At 41.4% G+C, this 22,168-nt stretch overlaps 1 protein-coding gene across 1 annotated transcript in view; it reads right to left on the bottom strand.

Moving 5' to 3' along the window:
- Positions 1–21,834, bottom strand: part of SWAP70 (switching B cell complex subunit SWAP70) — a 50,630-nt gene extending 28,796 nt beyond the window's left edge. Inside the window, exons 1-3 of the mRNA XM_089521160.1 lie at positions 21,642–21,834; positions 6,698–6,838; positions 3,014–3,190 (exon numbers count right to left, since the gene is read on the bottom strand). Coding sequence (XP_089377286.1) covers positions 3,014–3,190; positions 6,698–6,838; positions 21,642–21,743 — 420 coding nt within the window. The 5' untranslated portion in view covers positions 21,744–21,834. The remainder of the gene's footprint in view (positions 1–3,013; positions 3,191–6,697; positions 6,839–21,641) is intronic.
- Positions 21,835–22,168: the final 334 nt, after the last annotated feature.

Genomic DNA, 22,168 nt, shown 5'->3' with positions numbered 1-22,168 from the left:
AAGCAGTGGTAAGCTCCCTCTGATCAAATCTTGCCAAAAAACCTCACAATAGGTTTCCCTTAAGGTCACTATAAACAGAAATTATGTCAAGGTACACAACAACAACAACAGGAGAGGGGGAATAATGGAGACAGGAAGTGAGGAAAAATCTGAAAATTCCATGAGTGGAACTCCATGAGTGGTTCTGGAGGGAATATATATATCTACTGTGACTGGCAGCTACTGATAGCTCACACTTGTCAAGTTTCCTTTTGAAAGACATCCAGGTTGGGTGGGTCCCATCCAAGCCACTGCAGCTCTTTCTTGACTTCTTTTTCTTTTTTTTAGAGACTATGAAAAACAAGTGAGAGCAACTCAGGTGATAACTGCTAAAACTGTTGTGTAGCAGGGTTTTCAGTAGACGAAAGGAAAAATAAATTGTGGAATGGGACATTAATGGAAAAATGAATCAACCAAGGGGCTTGAGGCTGCCCCTGAGAGAGCCAGATTGGGGCCGCGGCAAGTGCACACTGTGGCTCCAATCTGCCTTTTCGCTGACCCAAAAAGAAGCAGCAAATAGCCGCTCATTTTTGTGCTGGCAAAAAGCCAGGTTTTCCACCCTGTTGTTGGCGGATGCCAGCTTTTAAGTGCTATAGCAGTGTGCAGCATGTGTGGGCAGCCAGGCGGCATAAAGCCAGCTATCAGGCAGCTTCAGAGCATTCAGCATCAAAACAGGCAGCATAAAGCAGTAGTCTGTTTTGCCCCCAAGTAAAAAAGTGATAGAAATAACAGAACAGTAAGCTTTTTTTTAGCAATTTTGCTTCCTTTTATTTCCTATGTCAACACAAACAGAATACATTTGTTCCTGCAACTACTCATTTAGATTTATGGAATAATGTACTGTCACATGAATTTATACAGAGTTGTTTATTTCATCGATGTGGTTGATTTAGATTTTCAGATTACTTGGTTGATTCTGTTCTTGGTTTTCAACCGTTTTCTATTGATGTTAAAGTCAATCAAAATTAGGGGCGGGCAAGTGAAAGAATCCCTTAATATCCCCATCCTCATCATACTTCTATTTTCTGATTTCTGGAACATAAACAGAGATATTCCTCAGAATAAATTACAGAAAAGATGTTCTGCACGTATTGTCTGAGTAACAATTTTTTCCCTATAACTGTCTTGTAGGTTAGAAGAATGGAGGAGGAAGAGGGAAATTTCCTACATATGAAGGGAGAGTGTAAGGCATGCCCTCCTTTGCAGATGATATGCATGCTGCGTCCCCACAGCTGTATGTTCAATGTGTCTGAGAAGAAGCTCAAGAGCTCCTCTACACAAAAAGGAATTACCTATATCAGGTGTGGAAGAATACTATGTACTAAGGTAGATATGTACACAGGTCCTCTTCCCACATGTCCCAAATGAGCAGGTGGGAAAGTGGCATGGATGCTGGGCCCATCATCATCAGAAGGCAAAGCTAGTCTGCATAACACTTACATAATGTGTGAATGTGTGTGGAAGGAGGAACATCTGAATGCATGTTCTGCCTGCCTTAATCTCCAGAATCTCTCTTTTGTAATAAGTGGAAAAAACACACAGCTTTCTCACAGAGTGAGAAAGAGCAAGGAGGAAGGAAGACCGTTTTTGTGGAGTCTGAAATTTTTAACCTCAGACAGATTGTCTTAAAATAACTATTCATTCTAGGAACTGTATAGGGGACTATCACTGCCTCCCCTTCTCCTGTTTGGGGAGCAATAAGAGTATTTCAGACCTCAGCCAGCACAGTACACATCCCTGCCATCTGGAACTGCAACTGGAACTACAGAGGGCTGCAGCCTACTATGCCCATTTTAGCTACATGGGTAGAGGCTGCTCTAGTAAACTTCAATAGCCATTCAATAGAGTGGGTAACAAGTCAGTTCACTCATTCTTTCTCATGACAAAGTTTGGAAACAAGCCAATCTTCCACTTGCCCAACTGCACACATACAAACACTTTTTTAAAGAATAACACAACATTTTTCACACCATAAAATATCAGCCAGCTTCTACATGGAAAGATACACCAACATCTAAAATCAATTTCACATTTATAGACAAGCACACAGGCATTTCCATCTGAGAGATGACCATGTTCAACTTATTTCAACAAACCTCAATATCTATGGAGAAATGAGAGCCCTGTTTACTAGCAAGTCATGTACATACATATGGTTTGGGCCACTAATCAATGACCAATAGCTAGAGGCAACACTTTCCTGTATGTTTTAAGGACCTCTGCTTTCCAATACTGCCCAAATTCCAAGGTCCAAAGGGGAAGTGTTTGAGAAGCACTATGAATTAACCACTTACACTATCAGTACAAAATGTGCCACAAGAGTATTAGTAGACTACTTAGGGCATAAATTGTGTCTTTGGGTATTTTAAGACTATGCACTCCCAAAGAAAGGAATGTGGAGGAGGAGATGACGGATGCAATATGTGCTCTTTGGAGTTCTCCACCTACTGATAGGGACTTAACTTATGATCAGCATAAGCAAACGATCACCAATGTACTTTATTTATAAAGCACAACTTATAAAAAGAACTAAGAATCCCATCTGGCAACAGGCTTACACTCAAAAATATGTCACCATAACAGTGATCAGGATCCAAAGAACCATGAAATTGTAACAATGGGGACTTAGATTTTGTTTTGTTGGGGGAGGGATCAAAGACCATTAATGCATGAAAATTAAGCAAATTTTTAAAATGACATGGACATGGGGTCAGCTGTACCAGAGCAACTTCCTGGTATTAAGTAGCTCTTTGATCACATTCATTATTTGTTTTTGTTTTTTTAAAAAAATTAGAAAGGCCTGGGAAGTAGAGATGGGAGTCTTACATTTCACCTTTATAGGCATGCCTATTCAATATTATTCCTCTACAATCAAGTTAAAGAGAACAACTGAAGCCAGAAAGATACAGCCAGTTTAGAGACACCTGGAAGAAGAATATTTGAATAAAGAACATCTGAAATAATGATTTCCTACCTCTTCTGGTACAATGACCAGTGGATATTTGTCCTCAGACAGGAAATTGAAGATGACCCACACTTTAAAAGCATCATCATCATCAGTAAGGAGCAAGGTATTTTTGGTGAAGTTCTTTTTGGCGCACAGTGTCCAACACATTTTATTGAATTCCACTTTGTCAAAATTTCCTTGAACCTAATCAAAGCAAAGCAAAGTGATTAGACAAAGACATAAAAGGGCAACATTACCAGTGCTACCATACTGAAATTAAAAAAGAAGTTTTTAGAAGTTTTCACAAGAAGCCAGAAACTAAACAGAAAATTACTCTTGGCAATCATTTCTTTTCTGATCTTTATTTCCTTTTCTTTAATACAATCAGTGTGTAGTGGCCTCCTCTGAATATGTAGTCACCTCAAAAAACAAAACAAAACAGGACAGGACATAGCAGAACTGAGCCAGCTGTACAAATGGCTTGAGGAAGAATATATGTGCTAGAATTGGCTGTCGCCATTTCAAGCTGTATACAGAGCTCCCCAAACATTACTTACAGTGTTATGGGCAACTGTACAAAATTGTTCATGTGACTATGGCATAGCAGTTAGTAGCCCTGCTTCTTTTTTGCCTTCAAGACTAAGCTAAAATAATACGTGGATAAGTCTGTTACCCAGTCTTGAGTGTGATCCTCTAACAATAGTTTGTTAAAAACATGAACTTGCATGGTATCTTTTGATTTAACTTAGCTTATTTTTAATCAGAGATATCAGCAATTCAGTACTCTACTAAGTTTGCTGCTCTGCTGAACTGCCAGCCTGGGCATTTTTCCACACTCCCTTGGTTCAACAATGCAGACTTTGTTAAAGGCTAACTTGCTCTCTCCACTAGTTGAGCTGAATAAATAATTCATTTGCAGTCAGGAGCACAAGAGGAAGTATTTTAAGGAATTGAGTGGTCAATGAGATTTACGTGGGAGATGTGAAGTGGGGTAACAGATTTCCTGTTGAGCCAAGAACTCATTGTTTTTTGTGCATAGATTGTCATTACTGCTCACAGGAAAATGATTCAGAGTAATCTGTGAATGGGTTACAGCTGGAAAAGCAGAACAATCCACTGAATATGGCTAGATAAAGTTTCCAGTTTGTAACCCAAACGAACAGTGAGAAAAAATGTGTTACTTGATATTTTTTTCTAAATACATGCCTACTGTGTTCATTGTCTGAATTGTCATCCACCTTGTGCCCAATATAAAGATAAATTATTGAGATTTGTCACTACCGGGGTGGGTGGGTGGGTGGTGGTGGTTGTAAATTGACCTCAACTCATGGCGACTCTTTGGATGGGACTTCTCCAAGACCCGCTGTCCTCCACAGCTCTGCTCAGGTCCTGCAGACTCAGGCCCGTGGCCTCTTTAATTGAGTCCATCCATCTAGCAGGTGGCCTTCCTCTGTTTTTGCAGTATTTGACAAGTTGTATTATTATGAGGGGTCATAGTCACAAGATTGCTGTTGCATTTTGGGGACTCTTCCATTCAGATCTATTACAAAATTGTTCTGCAAAGCTTCACACACGGAAGAAAGAAACATGCACATACCTGCCTGCCATGTCTATCAGTAGTATTCCCTGTGAGGCAGCCATATTTTTCATTCTCCTCACCATATAGACATGCTATGAGGATTTAGGAAAAATCACTGCCCTCATGCAATCAGATCAACTGCAACCTACACATGAATGAATTTGACTGACCAAATTAGGATATACAGCAAAGGTACCCAAACCTTTTCAGGCTACTGCCCCCTTTCCTCTTGAATGACAAACCTACCACCACCACCCCAGCATGTATTTCTTGATATTAGGTGTACTGTTCTACAGCAAATTCAGAACAACCAGTTGCTACTTTCTTTGCACCTGGTCACCCTGGGAGCAGCAAGCAAGCAACTGGCTGAGCAGTGATCAAGAAGCTCCTTGCCCATACCAGCTTTGCGGCAAGGGCCAGTGCAGGTGAAAGGCTCCCAGAGTGACTGGAAACTTCTCTCCAGCAAGGAAGGAGTCTTAATCCTTCCTCAGGGTGGAGAGTGGCACAACTGGTATGTGTATAGAGAGTTTAAAGAGGCTACATGCTCTGGAGACTGGCATGGATGGGAAAAGGGAGAGGTTTTAACTACAGAAGCCACTCCAAGGCAAAGGACTCTTTCCAAGAATTGACCCTCGATACTCCTCCTGCTCCTTCACCAGAGATGTGCTATCCCTACACAGCTTCATGTGTTCCCCCCTGCACACAAACAGAAACATTGTTTCTTCTGCTACCTCTTCGCTCAGCCTTTATGATGAAAGAAAAAGTAGGCGCATCCGTGCAGCTCCAACCTGCCAACCAAGTCCTAGTTTAAGCAAGGTCTCAAATTTGTAAGCTCCTTTTTGCTCTCATTTTTCCCCTGCCAGCACAAGCTCCTTGCTCCAGTCAGTCTATCCTAAAATGGCACTGCTCCAAGCCACAGAAGTGATGCCCTGCACCCAAGCCTCACAAGAGTTTTCCAATCACTACCACCTCTACTAGTGAAAGACGTGGCTAAGGGATTGAGCTCATGTAGAGAGTTGAAGAATGGGAGACACCATCACGCAAAGCAATCAGCAAAGCTGTGCAGTGGTTTAAGGGACCCTGAAAAGAAGTTTTATGCAAGCCCCATCCCACCATGGTTTTAAAGGCCACTGGTTTCTCTTGGTTTTTTTGCACACCAGTACTTTGACTGAAGGCCCATTGTCCTCCCTTTCCCCCTCACCATCCCCCTGCTGCCTCTTTTCCCTCTCACTACCCCCCTGGACCTTTCCATTGCCCCTGGGAGGTGCATATGACCCACTTTGGAAATCACTGAAATACCGTATAAGATACTATTAGTATTCAGTTCAAGAAGCAGCATGCCTCATCAGCAATGGAGACTGCTTCCAAAGAAACAGTAACCAACGCGCTGGGTGTGTACAGTTTTGTTAAGACAGTTCTGCCTCATGGTCTATCACTTCATAAAATTACAACTATACAATTTTGTAATTTGAGCAATCCATTAGTAGTTCCCTGAGGAATTTTCAATACACAATTGTTGCTACTAAACTTGGCTTTACTGGAAAAACTGGCACAGATTTGAGAATATGGGAAGCTACCCTTTACTGAGACACAAACCAAGTCAGTCTAGTTCATTACTGTCAACTGTGAGGAGTAGGCATGACTCTCCACGGTTTCAGGCACCATTCTTTCTTGCCTTACTAGGATATCCCTAGTCTTAATTAGTGGTTTCCCATCCAAGTACTAATCAGGCCTGAGCCACCTTAGCATCTCAGATTTGTTCACTGTGGTAAGGTGGTTTTCAGCGGAGAAGCAATGCCTGAACCTTCTTACACTGTTTGATACCATTTCACAAAGGGATGAGAGAGTCTCTCCTGTACCATCTCCTCATAAATCATTATGGAAGGACTCTATGTTCGAGGCTCTCAAGCATTTAATTTCCTAATATGTTTCTGTATTTTCTGGCTCTCTTTACACTTTGGACTTATTCTTCTTTCCTTCTCCAGATTGTAGTCATGTTTGAATTGCCTCATTTTGTGTGTCTGTATATTTTTCCTGTTTGATATCAATTTTGCTGCTTGAAATATTTGAAATTCTAAAACTAAAATAAAAATAAATAAATACAGCATGGATATGGAGGCAGACGCACTCACCTTTTCCAAGATGAATCTGTTTAAATAAGGCATATATCCCTGATTGGAAACAGGCCCTTCATCATCATCTCTAAAATGCTCTTCTAAAGCCACTGGGTCATGTGGAACATTCAGCAGTGTGCACAAGTTGTGTGAAAGGACCTAACCAAAAAAGAGAGAGAAAGAGTGAAGATAAATGAGAATTCAGCAACACATGTACAGAGAAGACATTTCTTTATCACATAATTTAGTCAACACAATTTCTTTGAGGGGGAAAGGCATGTTTTCAGTAGTGTCCCTGACAGTTTTAAATATATTCTGCTACATGTACAAAGTCACTTTTAAGAGAATATATGCAGAATTGGAAGTATGGAACTACTGATTTTTGGTCTTAAAAAAACACATATTAAGTCCAAGTAGAGCTCTATTCTTTTCTTCTATTTACATTGGCAACAAATACAAAATGAGGAGGACTGGTCTTCTATATTAGCAGTTCCCAACTTATGCTCCGAGGAGCCCTTAGGGCTCAGTGTGCACTTTCCAGGTGCTCTGCGGCTGCTCCAGGAAAATGAAAAAAAAAATTGAATGAAATCAAAGAATAAGAAACAAAAAGTACTACTACTCCTAAACACCATTAACTTGTAAATCATAGAGTAGGCCTCTTAGGGGCTTCACCATAGAAATGGATTCTAAAAAGGGTTCCACGAGTTAAAAAGGTTGGGAACTCCTGTTCTATATATGATAAGAAAATATATTCCTTGGACTGTTTGACCCATGTCTTTCTCTTAACAGGTCTGATGATAAAGTATCACCAGGGAGCCTGCACAAAGTGGGGGAAGAGGAGAGAACAACAGGCTGTCCCTAACCCAGGAAAGAGATGTGTACTACCTCCTGCTGCTGTGTGGACTTGCTGCTTGCTACCTACATGCTCCATGTCACGTGGTGGACTGCTGGCCTCAGACTGCTTCCTGCTACGACCATGCCCCAGGTACCTAGCCAGGAACACCTGTTCCCCTTGGGGAGGGGATAAAGGCTGGGTGCCTGCTGCAGAGGGATCACCGCTATTATTAAATGCACAAATACTGTACACTGCTGAATCTAAAGCAATGTAATCTGGAAGTTTATACAGACAGAGCTATATTAAAAAACTGTAATGGACCGGAGAGGTTCAAGGATAAACAGTTCAACTACTATGCTTCTATGTTTGATTCTATGTTTGACTGATGACTCATCCTAACCGGCTTACTATCCGTCATGCTGATTTGCATGTTTTCAAAAAGACAAAGTATGCATTTTAGTCCTCCTCTCCCCACATCCATTCTTAGTAGGATCGCACACAAATACATTCATCCTCTGTGACCATAAACCAAAGGAAATTCAGATTATGCTTATTCAGAAGGAGATGGATTATATGTTTGCAGCCTGCAGATTCAGCAAACCCTCAAACAGGCATCTCAGACTTCCTAGATGGTATGGAAATATTTGCCTTCCTGGTGGCAGGGGGGTATTCACTGGAGTGGGGAGCAGGAACAGATATATGAACTGGAGGGAGTCCAAATGGTTGTCAGTTGTCAAGGAGAGAAAGATCTCCTCCACCCAGTTTGGCTTAATTCTCAAACCCCCAGTGAATCTAAAGATGAAGTGAGATGAAATGATAACCTTGTGACTAAACTAATGATTCAGACTACAGGTGGACGCTCATATGACAAAATACCCCCCTAGAGAGTTAAAAAAAAATCTTCAATGTGGGGGAGGAAAACACTAACACACCAAAGAGGAGTAGGTTTTGAAAGCTTTGTACCAGAATCTATGAATGGGGAGGGGTATTTTCGTTAAAAAGAAAGAAAGAAAGAAGATTCGGTCATGTGTGTCTCTGTCTGATGACAAACATGTGAATTTCCATCTTAGCTGCTGAGTTTATAAAATATAGGTGATAAATGTGTGTGGGGGGTGGGGGTGGGTGGACAGTACTTCAGAGTGCACTTCAGATGCAGTAGTAATACTATGACCAGCAGGGGAACACATTACAAGACCAAGGAGAAATAAGAAGACGATGAAAACAATCAACATAAAAGAAATTAAAGGTAAATGGATTCATTCAAGAAAGAACTATATGAAGACAAACCTCCAGTTTTAGAAAGTGAAGTAGAAGCTGCACTCAGAGGACTTAGGAGAAATAAATCACCAGGAAAAGATGGCATACCTATAAAGCTGGTACAGTCTACACAGACAGAATCTACATTAATTCTAACTAAAATCTGTCAACAAATATCAAAAATAAAACAATGGCCCACAGATTAGAAATGCTCCATATGCAGTACATCCCAATCCCCAAGAAAAGGGACATCAAGGATTACCCACAGGACCACTGCATTAATTTCTCAAGAAAGCAAAGTGATGCTCAAAATTCTACAACAAAGATTTTTATCATATATGGAGCAAGAAATGCTCAGTCATTAATCACAATGGAGACTGCAGTTAAGAAATCAGAAGAAGACTAGGATTGGGAAGGGCAGTTATGAAAGAACTAGACAAGAGCCTGAAGTATATAGATACTGTATATCAATGGATACTAAAGTTAGGATGGTCCATGCCATCGTATTTCCATATATGTTTGTGAAAGCAGTGAAGAAAGCTGACAGGAAGAAAGTCAACTCATCTGAAATGTGGTGCTGGAGAAAAATTCCATGGATAGTGTGGACTGCTAACAAGACAAATAAATGGATCCTAGAGCATATCAGGTCTGAACTATATCTAGAGGCCAAGATGACTAAATTGAGACTGCCCCATTTTGGCTATAACATGAGATGACATGACTCACTAGAAAAGTCAGTAATGCATGATCAGGTAGAAGGCAGTAGGAAAAGAGAAAGACCCTATTACAGATGGATAGACTCAGTCAAGGAAGCCACTACTCTAAGTCTGCAAAACCTGAGCAGGGCTGTTGATAATAGGGTGACTTGGAGGTCTCTCATTCATGAGGTCACCATAAATCAAAGTTCACTTGCTGGCAGTTAACAACAAACAACAATATTATGACTTACACTGAAAAAGAGAATCAGTGCAGTGTAGTGAAGAAAACTTGCCAAGAAAACCTTGTGATATGTTCACTTTAGGATTGTCATAAATTGTAAACAATTTGAAGGTAAACAACAGCAACAGACTGAAATGATACAGTCCATTCTACAAACACCAACTCACTCTCCTGTCCAGATAGAGCCAGCTTTCTTCTAGATTAATTCAGTTATGGAATCTGTCACAATGCAAGTTGCGTAACACTTGAGCACAGCTCACACAGCTAGCAAGGCACAGATGACAAAGCTGCACTTAGAGAAAGCTAAGCTTGGAAAAGTTTTCCTGGCATAACATGCATTCCCGTACAACAGTTGAATGAATAAGTAAGAATCGAAGGGTTATTTAGACAGTGAAAAAAATCTTGGATGAACGTGGAATTAATCTCTATTTTTGGCATTCATTTCAAATGCATCCACTAAAGTTTTTGGGGGCGCTACCCAAAAACCCGCAAGTCCCAGGATAATTGATCTCAGGATTTTTTTTATTTTTATTTTTTTAGATTTTCTAAAATATTCACATTGTCAGCTTTGTTAATAACTGATGCAAATAGACCTGGGATAAACTGGAATAAAACTCTACATGCCTTGAACTTGTTTTCAATACATTAGCATCATCAACTCCATCTTTATTTAGAGTGCTGACACATGTGAGCAACAGAACTTGCAGAAATGTGCATAGATGCAGTTCCAACAAAAAAAAATAATGTGAACAACAAAACCAGAATGCATGAGTGAGATTCTTTGCTTAGTTGCACTAACATAAACAATGCCTGAATAACCCTAAAGATGCATATACAGTGGACCCTTGTTATACGCTGGGGTTTGGTTCCAAGATCCCCCGTGGATATCAAAATCCGTGGATGCTCAAGTCCCATTAAATATAATGACATAGCAAAATGGTACCCCTTATAAAAAAAAGGAAAATCAAGGTTTGATATTTGAAATTTATACTTTTTTTGAACATTTTCAAACCGTGGATGCTTGAATCCATGTATAAGAAATCCGTGTATAAGAAGGGCTGACTGTAATGTAGAAAATGGCCAAAACCAAAATTAAGACTACTTTTGCACTAGGAAGCTTCAAGGAAACATACTTGTCAAATGAAAATGCCAACTGGGAATTTATCTTATACTGAGTGTAAGGGCTAAACCCCAGTTAGAACTAAATCACTACATATGTGTATTGCACTGTATGGTGCCAATTACTTGTAGGTACCAACAAGGAACTATAGTAATAAACAAACAAACCTCGAATGTCTATGTGCTGATATAAAAGGAGAATCATAGAATACAAGGAAAAGTCTTTTTAGTAACAGAATGCAATAGATGACCAGAAATTCACTGGACAAAATATCCAGGCTGAGAGACATAAATTACAAACAGATGTAATTAGCAAGCAGATAAATTCAAAGCAGAAGCAAAACGCACATAATTTCTATTAGTGATACAAAACAGTTCCTGATGTAGGACATAGTAGTGAAGTGAAATACAATAAATCTCCATGAAATTCACTAGATTAGACTATCCAGGCTGAGAGACATAAATTACAAGCAGATGCAATTGCCAAGCAGTATATTCAAAGCAGAAGCAATATAATTACCAAGCAGACAAATTCAAAGCAAAAGCAAAACAGCCACCCAGCTCCAACTAACTACTAAAAGACATTTTGATGAAACCTTCTTCAGTCGCTCTCAATTTCAACACCATGTCAGCCTTTCAAATCAGTGGCAATATTGGTAAACTCAACAGCAATCAAAATGCATAGTCTCTCTCTCTGGCTTTGCTTCACGAATGAAGATTCAGGAAGGACTCATCCCGCGCTTTGTACAAGCGCATTGGTGACTAAAAAGGCCAATTCGGGATAAACAGGTCCGGTTGCAGATAGCACAGCATAGTATCATTTTTAAAAAATATAGCTTAAACAGTGGACCCTTCCCGTTCACTTCCAGGTGCCCCATGGATGGAAAAAAAACCGGAAGGTCACGCCCCATATAATTCAATGGCAGTGACATCAGCATGGACATGGACACGTGCTGCCAATGAATAATATGTAGCATAGCAATCTGCTAGCAGTCAAATCCAGAGAGACTGCCAGTCTGCCAGTACAGAAGGTCCACTGTACAGATTACTGGACAAATATATCTCTGATCAGGAATATGCTGAATTTTTTTTGAGGAAACGTTGTGGTCCATTTCAGCTCTACAATTCTATGATTCTATATTGGGAGAAAACCAACAGTCTTGTGGCTCTTCAGATTGGGTGATATGCTTCACAATTCCAGGAAAAATAAGTGTAAAATCTTAGGGGGTTATATCCAAGCAGAATTCAACTAATATAGATTAAGTACTCTATTTCAGATTAAAACCTCTGTTTAATATCAAACATATGATGCCCCAAAATGTAAAAAAAAATAGTCAGCATATACAGGAATAATTTAATTACAGTAATTTGATCTTCTAGCATCTGTCTTAATGCTTGAAAGGAGAGGGTAGCAACCTGGTTAGGGAACAAGTGCTGAAGAAGCTTGATCAGAGTCACACATACACACTGAAAAGTTTCTAGTAGCCTTGCTTATTTATTTATATATTTGTTGCACTTATATCCCGTCTTTCTCCTAAAATGGGCTCCAATTTAATGAAAAGAGACAAGTACCTATAAGTTTCTTTTTTTTCTTTAGCAAGACTCTTGGTAGTTTCGTGCAGAGGAAAGACATCTTGACTGGGAGAGATGATGCAATCTAAAAGAGTAAATACAAGGCCTCGGCCCCTTTAGCTCATTTGAGGATACAATGCACCCGCATCATACGCGAGCGCATTATATGCTGCTTTCAGCATATGCTGAAATCAGTGCTGCTTTTTCCGGCGCCATGCACCAGAAGAAACAATAGCACATGCGCGCCGCCGGCACCACACGCCAGCAGGAGCACGAGCCCTGTTACTTGCAATGGGGCTCGAGCATACACGTTTTTTTGTTTTACGTGTGAGGAGAGTCTGGAACGGATCCCCCGCATAAAACAAGGGCGCACTGTATATCCAATTTGGACAGGGCATTTTGGTCAAAAGGCAAAACAGAGACTACATCTGGACTAGGAACAAAATGGTTCATAATTTCTGACAAGTACTGTTTACCATAATGTATTTCTCTGTCTTAAGGCATTACTACACATGGTTTTTAACCACAATTACACTCAGAGAGAAACACCATTGACCATACTTATCACACAATGACACCTCTGACCCGTAACTGTTCTGTCCTTGACCTGTCCCTTTTCACTGATGGGGAAAACCCATCAATGACCTGGTAAGTGCACAAGTCCCCAGATGCAAATTTTAACTCCCAGGGCAACTGCAAGCCACCTAGAATCAGTGTCCCCTCCTTCTCCTCACTATTTCCAGGTAATAAAAATCCTTTCTGTTTATTTTCCGGGTATGAAATATTTATGGGGAATTCCAGGGAATCAGTCCTTCCCTCCAAAAATGGCCGAAAATACCTTCCCCCTCCCAAAAAATGGCCGACATACCTCCCATCCCGGAAGTCCCCGTCCCCTTTTGCCTTCCCATAGTGCCTTATGGCAGAAGTCCCTGTCCCCTTTTGCCTTGCCATAGTGCCTTGCGGCAACCCCTGACCCAAAAGTCCTACCCACTGATCTGGAAGTCCCGCCTGCTTCTGGGGAATTTGGAGGCATTCCGGGGAGCCTATCAGGGGATTCCCTTCAAGGGTGATTGGCAACACTGCTCCTGAGTTTCAGAGCCACCAACAGCAGTAGCAGCAATCTGGCTGCTACTGTCATACTACCCTCTTCTCAGAGTGTATTTCACACAGAAAGCTGGCAGTCTAACACCACTCCTTTTGCTAGTGAGTTTTAAAAACTGTTTTAAAAAGAGGAAGGAAAGAATGAGTGGCCATCAACCCAAATTTAAATGTTCCCTCTCCTGAAACAATAACAGGGTATGAAGTGTAGCTCAGAAGCCACAGAAAGAACCACTTTAATCTATTCCTTACATATGGTGGAACCAAATACTGGGGAAGGCAGGACCCAGCCCTTTTTAGCAGTTTTTTAACATTAGGTCTAAGAGTCTTGCCTAATCTCTAATAAAAATTGCATACCTAGTCCTGCTATCCCAAGCAAATACCTCCCCCCCCCCATGCTTTTTAGCTTTAAAATAAGTTTACTCCTGATAAACATATATAGAATTGCACTATGCTTAGCAATGATGTTAGCAGGAGTATATATCTAGCAAAAAGGTAAATTGTGTTTCCAATTTAGAGCTATCAAATTAATATCTATATTATTTGGGGCTTAGGAATAGCAAGCCAAGAAGTGAAAGGCTCTCATGGCCATCACTTGGAGGCTGTGACTCTTGAGAAAAAATCCCAATCCAGTAAACATAGTCACAAAAAGGGAATATAAATAAAAAGATTAATAACTAATAATCTTAATAAAAGAAAATTAGAGATGCTGCAAAGTGTCATGATAATGCAAAGAACCTGGAAAAGCTGAGTGATTCCATGAGTTGCAGTCTCAAAAAGTAACTTCTTAAAGCTCTGCAATGCAACCAGCAGTGTTAGAACAGCAAGAAATACAGCTGAGCAGAACAGCAAGTGGAAAATCATTTTCTAAATTTATCTCTGTAACACTGTAATAAAAAATGTATTAGAATCAGTTTCAAAATCCAGGATAGGGGAACTCTATTCTAAGCAGATCCTATTTATAGCCAGATTCTGCAGGAATCTGCATATGTTGTGTCAGCATATCCTGTGCTTCAGTGATGAAACTATGAAATGCATACAATTTTCTTTCTTGATGTTTCAGTCATTCCAAACGACATAAGCATTCCAAGACAGACAAGTTCCCCATTACCTCCAAGCACCATAAGGAGTGTATTTTCCTAATATAGTTCACTATAGCTCTGGCCCCAATGTTGCTGACTTTCCACTAGTTTATCATTGTGGAATTTCCGACTCAATGTCTGCAAATAATTGCCTTGTTGGTTTTAACTACTGATCTTTGACATTTGAACAAACTACATTGTTCATCTCATCAAGTTGTGACCTTAAGCAGTGTGCAAAAAGCATGTTAACCCCCTCACCCTGTTTCGCTACATTAAAATATAAATCATGTTATACACTTTGACTGGGAAAAGACTCTGGCTGTATCCACACAGCAGAATTAATCAGGTTTGACACCACTTTAAGTGCCATGGCTTAACACTGTGGAATTCTGGGAACTGTAGTTTGTTGTGTCACCAAAGCTCTCTGACAGGGAAGGCTAAATGTTTCACAAAACTACAATTCCCAGAATTCCACAGCACTGACCTAGGGCAGTTAAAGTGGTGTCAAACCATATCATTTCCGAAGTGCAGATTATCATATACATTCATGTTCAAGCTGACCTCATGTATAAGTTGAGGGAAGGTTTCAGGGTCAAAAACATGCATTTTGATATGTCCCGTGGATAAGCCAAGGGTAAAACCTAGGGGGCTATAATGAAGGATGGAAAGGGAGAAATATCACGTCTGTCCCTCCTTCTCTTTCTCTGGACCTCTCCCGACCACCGATTCCCATTTTGTCCCTCCCCGCTCACCGTCCACAAATGGCCAAGACCATGGACTCCAAGTCCGCAAATCAGGAGGGACAACTTTAGTTCAACACGCCTTATCCTGTTAATACTACAATATTTTCTACTGCCAACTGCACTTTACCAGGTTTTGAAACTGCAACATGCAAAACAAACCCTACAGGAAGGTTTAAAAATAGAAGCATACATTTCTATGCAGCATAAAACACAAAGACTAGAATAAACAAACTGTAATTATATCCAGAATAAATACACTGTGATTTTGCTATGCTGAAGTTTGAAAACACAATGTACAGCAAGACAATATCTGTCTTTAGTGTAAGTAAAGGGGAGAGCTAAAGTAAGTAAAATAAGTAAAGGGGAGAGCTAAATACCCTAAAGGCACAAAATCCCATCTGATCTTGTAAGCTGAGCAAGGTCAGCTCTGGTTAATATTTGGATGGCAGACCACCAATGAATACCAGGCACTGTAGACTATATATTAGAGGAAGAAACTGGCAAAACCACCTAAGTATTCCTTGCCAAAGAAAACACTATGAAATTCATGGCGTCACTAGATGCCAACAGGCATCCTAATGGGACATATGCACGGGGGGCAGGGAGGACAAACATAATCAAGAATACAGGAGACAAAAGGTGGAAACACCATTCAAACCTTGGTTGGGAAACATCTTAACCTTCCATCTACTCCTTACTTTTCTCAAACTAAAATATGTTTTTCTGGGTGCATCCTCCTCCCCACACCACCACCAATATAAAAATGGAACTTAAATTACAGCTCTAAAATGAAATGTGATATGCCACCCATGTATTATACTAGAAGTTATGCGGAAGACTTTGAATGTTTGAGTATGCAGAAAGAACACTCAAATATCTTTTGCCTCCTGATTCCTATGCATCTCCACCATTTCTGCACTGGGTCACTCCCCTCTTCCCTTCTACTGGATCCAGGAGCAGCTTGCTCATCTCAGTATTGGAGGTGAAGGTGGTAGAAGCACCCTAATTTTGGACACTACAAAGAAACATAAGGAACAAGAGCAGAAACCTGCTTGCAAACTTCTCTTTTCCAATTTATTCTATAAATGCCCAAACATGATTTCAGATTCCAAGATAACAACTTCACCTGCGTATACTGCATTACCCAGGGCTGACTTTCTTATTCAGGATTACAGCCTGCAATTATGTTAATAGGTTCTAACCTTGGAAAACAGTCCATGAGCAAAACAGCACAAATGCCCCACAGGTACATGAAAAATAAGAGGAAGAATGACTGAGGCAGCTATAAATTACATTACAAATACAGTGAAGAGTTCAGAAATAATCACGCTTCTTCTTGCCCCTCCTTGGCAGAGGCAAGTCCACTGGTCTCATTGTACGGTCAGAAATACACTCTGAACTATGAACAGGGCTCACAGTTTGGCTAGGAGCAGCAGCAGCTTACAGCTGACCTAGTAATCATTACAATGACTTGCTGTCCAAGGCATTCCACAGGTGTTGAGTCCTCCACAAAACATTTTTCCAAACTTGGCTTAACCCAAGGAATTTAAGGCCAAGAAAGCCTGGCTGAACGTGCCCAGATTCTCTGATCAAACGTTCCACAAGCCGTGTGAGGGTTTTGTGGAAAGCAGAGTATGCAGCAAGAAAAAGAATGGGGCTCTTGACTGCTTTGCCTGTTTGCTCTCCAACAAGAGAGCAGTATAAAATCTCTCTCTCTCTCTCTCTCTCTTGCTTGGCAGGCTCCACACAGACCTGAAACAAAGCCAGCTCTTTCATTTGGGTGCCTGCATGTCATGGGCCACTGGGATAGAAAGAAAGCACTGGCTATGACAAACAGCTCAAGCAGGAGACAATTGGGATCTGACATATTTTTATGGTGCAAAGGATGAGGTCAGGTTTGTCAGATATTAAGCCCAAAAATAGGATAATTGTTGTAACAAAACGGTTGTGTGAATCAGCTCCATTACATTTGTGCTTGGCACCTCCAATCATAGTGTAAGGATAGCTAGACTTACGTGCTCTATGTCTACATAGCAAAGGATGATCTACAACAATAATGGCCAATTATAATTCAATCCAATTATAATTCAATTCAGGAACAGCCAACTACAATTCAACAAAGTTTGAAAGGATATTACAGCAGAGACAACAGGGTCTTCAGAGTCCAAATATAGACTTGCCTGATCTCTAGTCCACTATAATATCCAGCCCTCTAACAATTTTTAAACAGAAGGGTTCATTATTGGCATAATCCTTTCTTTCAAAGTAACATTTTTAGCCTGCCTTTCTAAACATTCAAGAATAGATCACAGCTCATGGTGGGAGCATATACTGTCTACTTTGTCCACAGGAGTGTCAATCCCTACAAACTGAGATTCAACCCTAATTAATCTCTAGGTTCAGGTTCAATCCCAATTCATCACCAATTAACAGTCATGTAAGCAAACAATATTAGGAAATATTCCTAGAGACAATCCAAGACAATTATGTTAAAATTATGAATGAACATGGGACATTGCTTTAGGCCAAGTGCACACTGAACTCAGCTGGTAACATGGGGAACTAGTGATTTCCTGGAAGCTGCTGAGGCATCCAGTAAAGTATCCAACCCATCCTAGCCGTTGTGTTTAATTATAATTATAATGTTTAGTTATAATGTTGTAAGCCACCCGGATTCCCAGTGATTGGGCGGCATATAAATAAATCCTATTATTATTATTATTATTATTTCAAAATCAATGCCTTCCTGGCTGCTGGGATCATTTCAAAACAAAGTAAAGGCCTTAATTTGCCATGAATGCCTCTGGCTCCCATGTGAACCCAGAAACATTCTTAAGAAATAAAGATGGTAGGCAGGAGGAGGTGAGCTGTAGTGCTCCTGGTCACCTGAAGACCAAAAAGAGAGAGGGAGGGAGGGAAAGAGACCAAAAACATGGAGACCTTGGTCATTGATGCCTAGCAAACTGAATACAATTGTGGGGACAGCACACTGACCTGGGAAAGCTGCTGTGGACCAGTATGATTTGGGAGCTGTTATTGAGGAGCAGCAACAGATAGTAAATGGATAAGGACAATGGAAGCCAGGATTGAGAGGATGTCAGAAGCAAGGGTTCACATTTTTATGTGTTTCTATGTGCAATTTCTGTGTGGTGCAGGTGGCTACGTGTCTTGAAAAGGGACACTTGTTATAGCAGCCATTTTGGGATGGCACCTTGATGGCACATGAAATGTGCCCCAAGGTCCCAAAAGGTTGCAAACTCCTAGTGTATACATAAATATAGCAACTCTCCAAATATTCAGGCTAGAGTCATTTGCAGGACTAACTGAGAATACAAAGGGTCAAACCTCAGACCTCTGGTATGGAAACCATGTGCTCTGCCACTGACTCATAGCCCTTTGCCAAAGACAACAATGAGCTAAATTATTAATTATACCCTGCTTTTTAAAGAGGATGCCAAATCCTACCATCTAAATCAAACCAATTCACCATTCTAAGGCCAACCCTGACTTTTCATCCTTAAAAAGTCAGTTCAGATTATCGGTTTTGCACTGTTTTTGACAGGTTCTCTCCTATATGGTGGCACAATTAATGTCGCCTAACCTACAAAGCCAGTCACAAAACACCCCACAGCTGGTCAACACACCATTTCAATGGTGACAAGCGAGCAACATGCCTCACAGAATATATGGTAGAAAATGTAAAAAACAGGGATGTATATTATTTCCTATAACCTTTCCATTGTACGGGATAGCAGATCTGAACAAACATTACACTTTATTAGTACAGTACAGTTAAAAAAATTAAATAGGTATTTTCCCCCTTTTGTTTCCCTCTGGCATGCTTTCAGTTAAACGTTTCCTTATACCTTGAAAGGTCAACATGATTCATTATGCTGATACAATAAGATTATTTTAGTGATCCTAGGGTTTTTGTTAAAAGGAGCCAACTGTGATGAAAGAACCGAAGCTGTTTCAAGACATCTTCTGAGACAACGAAAATAAAAAAAATTCCCTCAGAAACAGGAACAACTGGAACTACCTTGCTTAAGTAACTCCTTCATTAACTGCTCCTGCAGCAAGTCCGAACTGCAGCCTTAAGCAGAGAAGCACCTTAAAAATGCTTCTGAGAGATCAGGAAACAAAAGTCACCAAGTCCAACCCTGACAGAAAAGGATGAACTGAAGAGAGAAGTTCACCAGGGGAGATTTTATGCAGCTTTTATTTATGACTCCATCTCACCAGTTCATGCCTCTGAGGAAGTTCACCTAGGCTGCATCCGCACTGCAGAAATAATCCACTTTGGCACCACTTTAACTGCCATGGCTCCATGCTATGGAACTGTGGAACTGTCATTTTGTGAGATATTTACCTTGGTCTATCAGAGAGCTTTGTTGCCTCAATAAACTACAAATCCTAGAACTGTAACACTGAGCCATGGCAGCTGAAGCGGTGTCAAACAGGATTTTTTCTGCAGTATGGATACAGGGTGATCAGACATCCTCCTTTTTCAGGACACAGCCTACATTTCAGCCTTCTGTCGAGGATGAATTCCAAAATGTCCTCCATATTGAGCATTACTAAGAAGCATGAATTTATATTTCTATTAGTGTTTTTGGCTTTTGTTTGGCAAACGCCAATCATTTTTCTAGAACATCCTACATTTTGTTGTGCCTTGTCCTCCTTTGCAGTTAGGAAACCTGGCGTGCATCCATACTGGAGAAATAATCTGATTTCATAGAATCATAGAATCATAGAATCATAGAGCTGGAAGAGACCACAAGGGCCATCCAGTCCAACCCCCTGCCATGCAGGAAATCCAAATCAAAGCATCCCTGACAGATGGCCATCCAGCCTCTGTTTAAAGACCTCCAAGGAAGGAGACTCCACTACACTCCGAGGGAGTTTGTTCGACAACGCTTTAACTGTGACGGCTCAATGCTATGGAATTCTGGGAAGTGTAGTTTGTTGCGGCACCTTTTGAGCACAGGACTACATGTCTGGAGAGCAGGATTCAATTCCTGGCTTGGCCATGAAACCCACCAGGTGACCTTTGGCAAGTCTCTCAGCCTCAGGGGAGGCAATGGCAAACCCTCCTCTGAACAAATCTTGGACATTGTTGTTGTGTGCCTTCAAGTCGTTTCTGACTTATGGTGACCCTATCGTGGGGTTTTCTTGGCAAGTTTCTTCAGAGGGGGATTACCATCGCCATCCTCTGAGGCTGAGAGAGAGGGACTTCCCCAAGGCCACCAGTGGGCTTCCATGGCTGAGCCAGGATTCGAACCCAGAGTCCCTGTCTAGCATGCAAACCACTTCACCACCTTGGCTCCTCCTGAGGTAGCGGAAAATGACTTGTAGGCCAACAACACACAACACAAAAGACAAAGGTCCAAAACGCACTGCAGAAATAATCTGGTTTGAGACCACTTTAACTGCCCTGGCTCAATGCTAGGGGATCCTGGGAAGTGTCGTTTTATTGTGGCACCAGAGAAGGATCAGTACCTCACAAAACTACACTTCCCTTTCCTAAGCAAAAAAGACTTATAGATAATGGAAATATAGAGCTTAAAAAACCTTGCATTTATAGAAAGAAATCAGAGCAAGGGAATCATCAGTTACAATTTCCATGTCCCCTCAATATTGTAAAGTGGAAGTACAGATACTACGCAAACTACTATCATGGTAAGAGAACACCAGGTAAGAGGGAGAGACTGCAGCCAGGAAGGAAGGTTTTGCTTGTGATTGATCATAATAAGACTGTGTCATTAGACAAGTGGTTTGAAAGGCTTTACCTGTGCATTGTGTCTAGTGTGTATGTGTGTTTATGCAGGCGTTTTTAATCTTGGAAACGTAATAAACATTCATCATAAATAATAAAACAGTCATAATATTTTTAAATGAAATATTAAAATAATAAAAAAGTTAAAATGTCATAATAAACAATAACGTTTAAAGACTACACTTCCCCACCAGCCTCCAAGTCTCCAGAGTCCCTTGGCACTGAGCCTGGGCAGTTAAAGCGGTGTCAAAGCGGGTCTAACCCGAGCAGTGCGGACGGAGGATGGAGGGGGTGATCCCCAAGACAGCGCTCCCCAAACTGTGTGCCCTTTAACAAGAGACTTTGGACTTCATTTCCCAGGAGCCTCAGCCATGTTGGCCAACGGTGCGGGATTCTGGGAGCTGAAGTCCAAAATCCCTTAAAGGGCCCTCAAACTGGGACCCATTGACCCAAGCGAAGGGAGCGCTCCCCTTCTTTCTTTCTTTCCTTCCTTCCTTCCTTCCTTCCTTCCTTCCTTCCTTCCTTCCCTGCCTTGCCTTGCCTTGAGCTGGGACTTGGAGACCTTGCCGCTGCGGTCGACGTCGAGGGCGGTGAAGGCGTGCCAGATGGGCTTCAGCAGCTCTTCCTTCAGGCAGCTCCCCATGGCTTCCCCCTCAGAGCAGCACCAGCGCCAGGGCCTTCCTTCTCGCCTCAGCCCCGCCGGGAGTGGAGTGGAGTGGAGGCCAGGCCCTCCTCCTCCTCCTCCTCCTCCTGGCTCAGGGGCTGCTCCAGGCGGGAAGGGCGTCGCCTTGGGCGGGGAGCAGCAGCAGGGCTCTGGCGCCTCTGACCAAAGGGACTCCCTCAGGCCCTAAACACTCCAGTCTGAGACTGCTTTCCTGCCCTGGCTAGTGCTAGGAATCCTGGGGGTTGTAGTTTATTGTGGCACCAGAGCTCTCTGACAGAGAAGGCTCAATGTCCCACAAAACCTCACTTCCCAGAATCCCCTGCACTGAGCCAGGGCAAGACCCACACACAATAGGCTCAGAGTCTCAGAAACCAAACTGGTGTGTCAGTGTGCATACAGTTGTG

Source organism: Sceloporus occidentalis, unplaced genomic scaffold, assembly GCF_023333645.1.
Source record: "Sceloporus occidentalis isolate IW3139 unplaced genomic scaffold, rSceOcc1.0.p SCAF_4, whole genome shotgun sequence".
NCBI lineage: Eukaryota > Metazoa > Chordata > Lepidosauria > Squamata > Phrynosomatidae > Sceloporus > Sceloporus occidentalis.
Note: the sequence above shows the minus strand (reverse complement) of the source record. Positions and strands in the feature narration are given on the sequence as shown.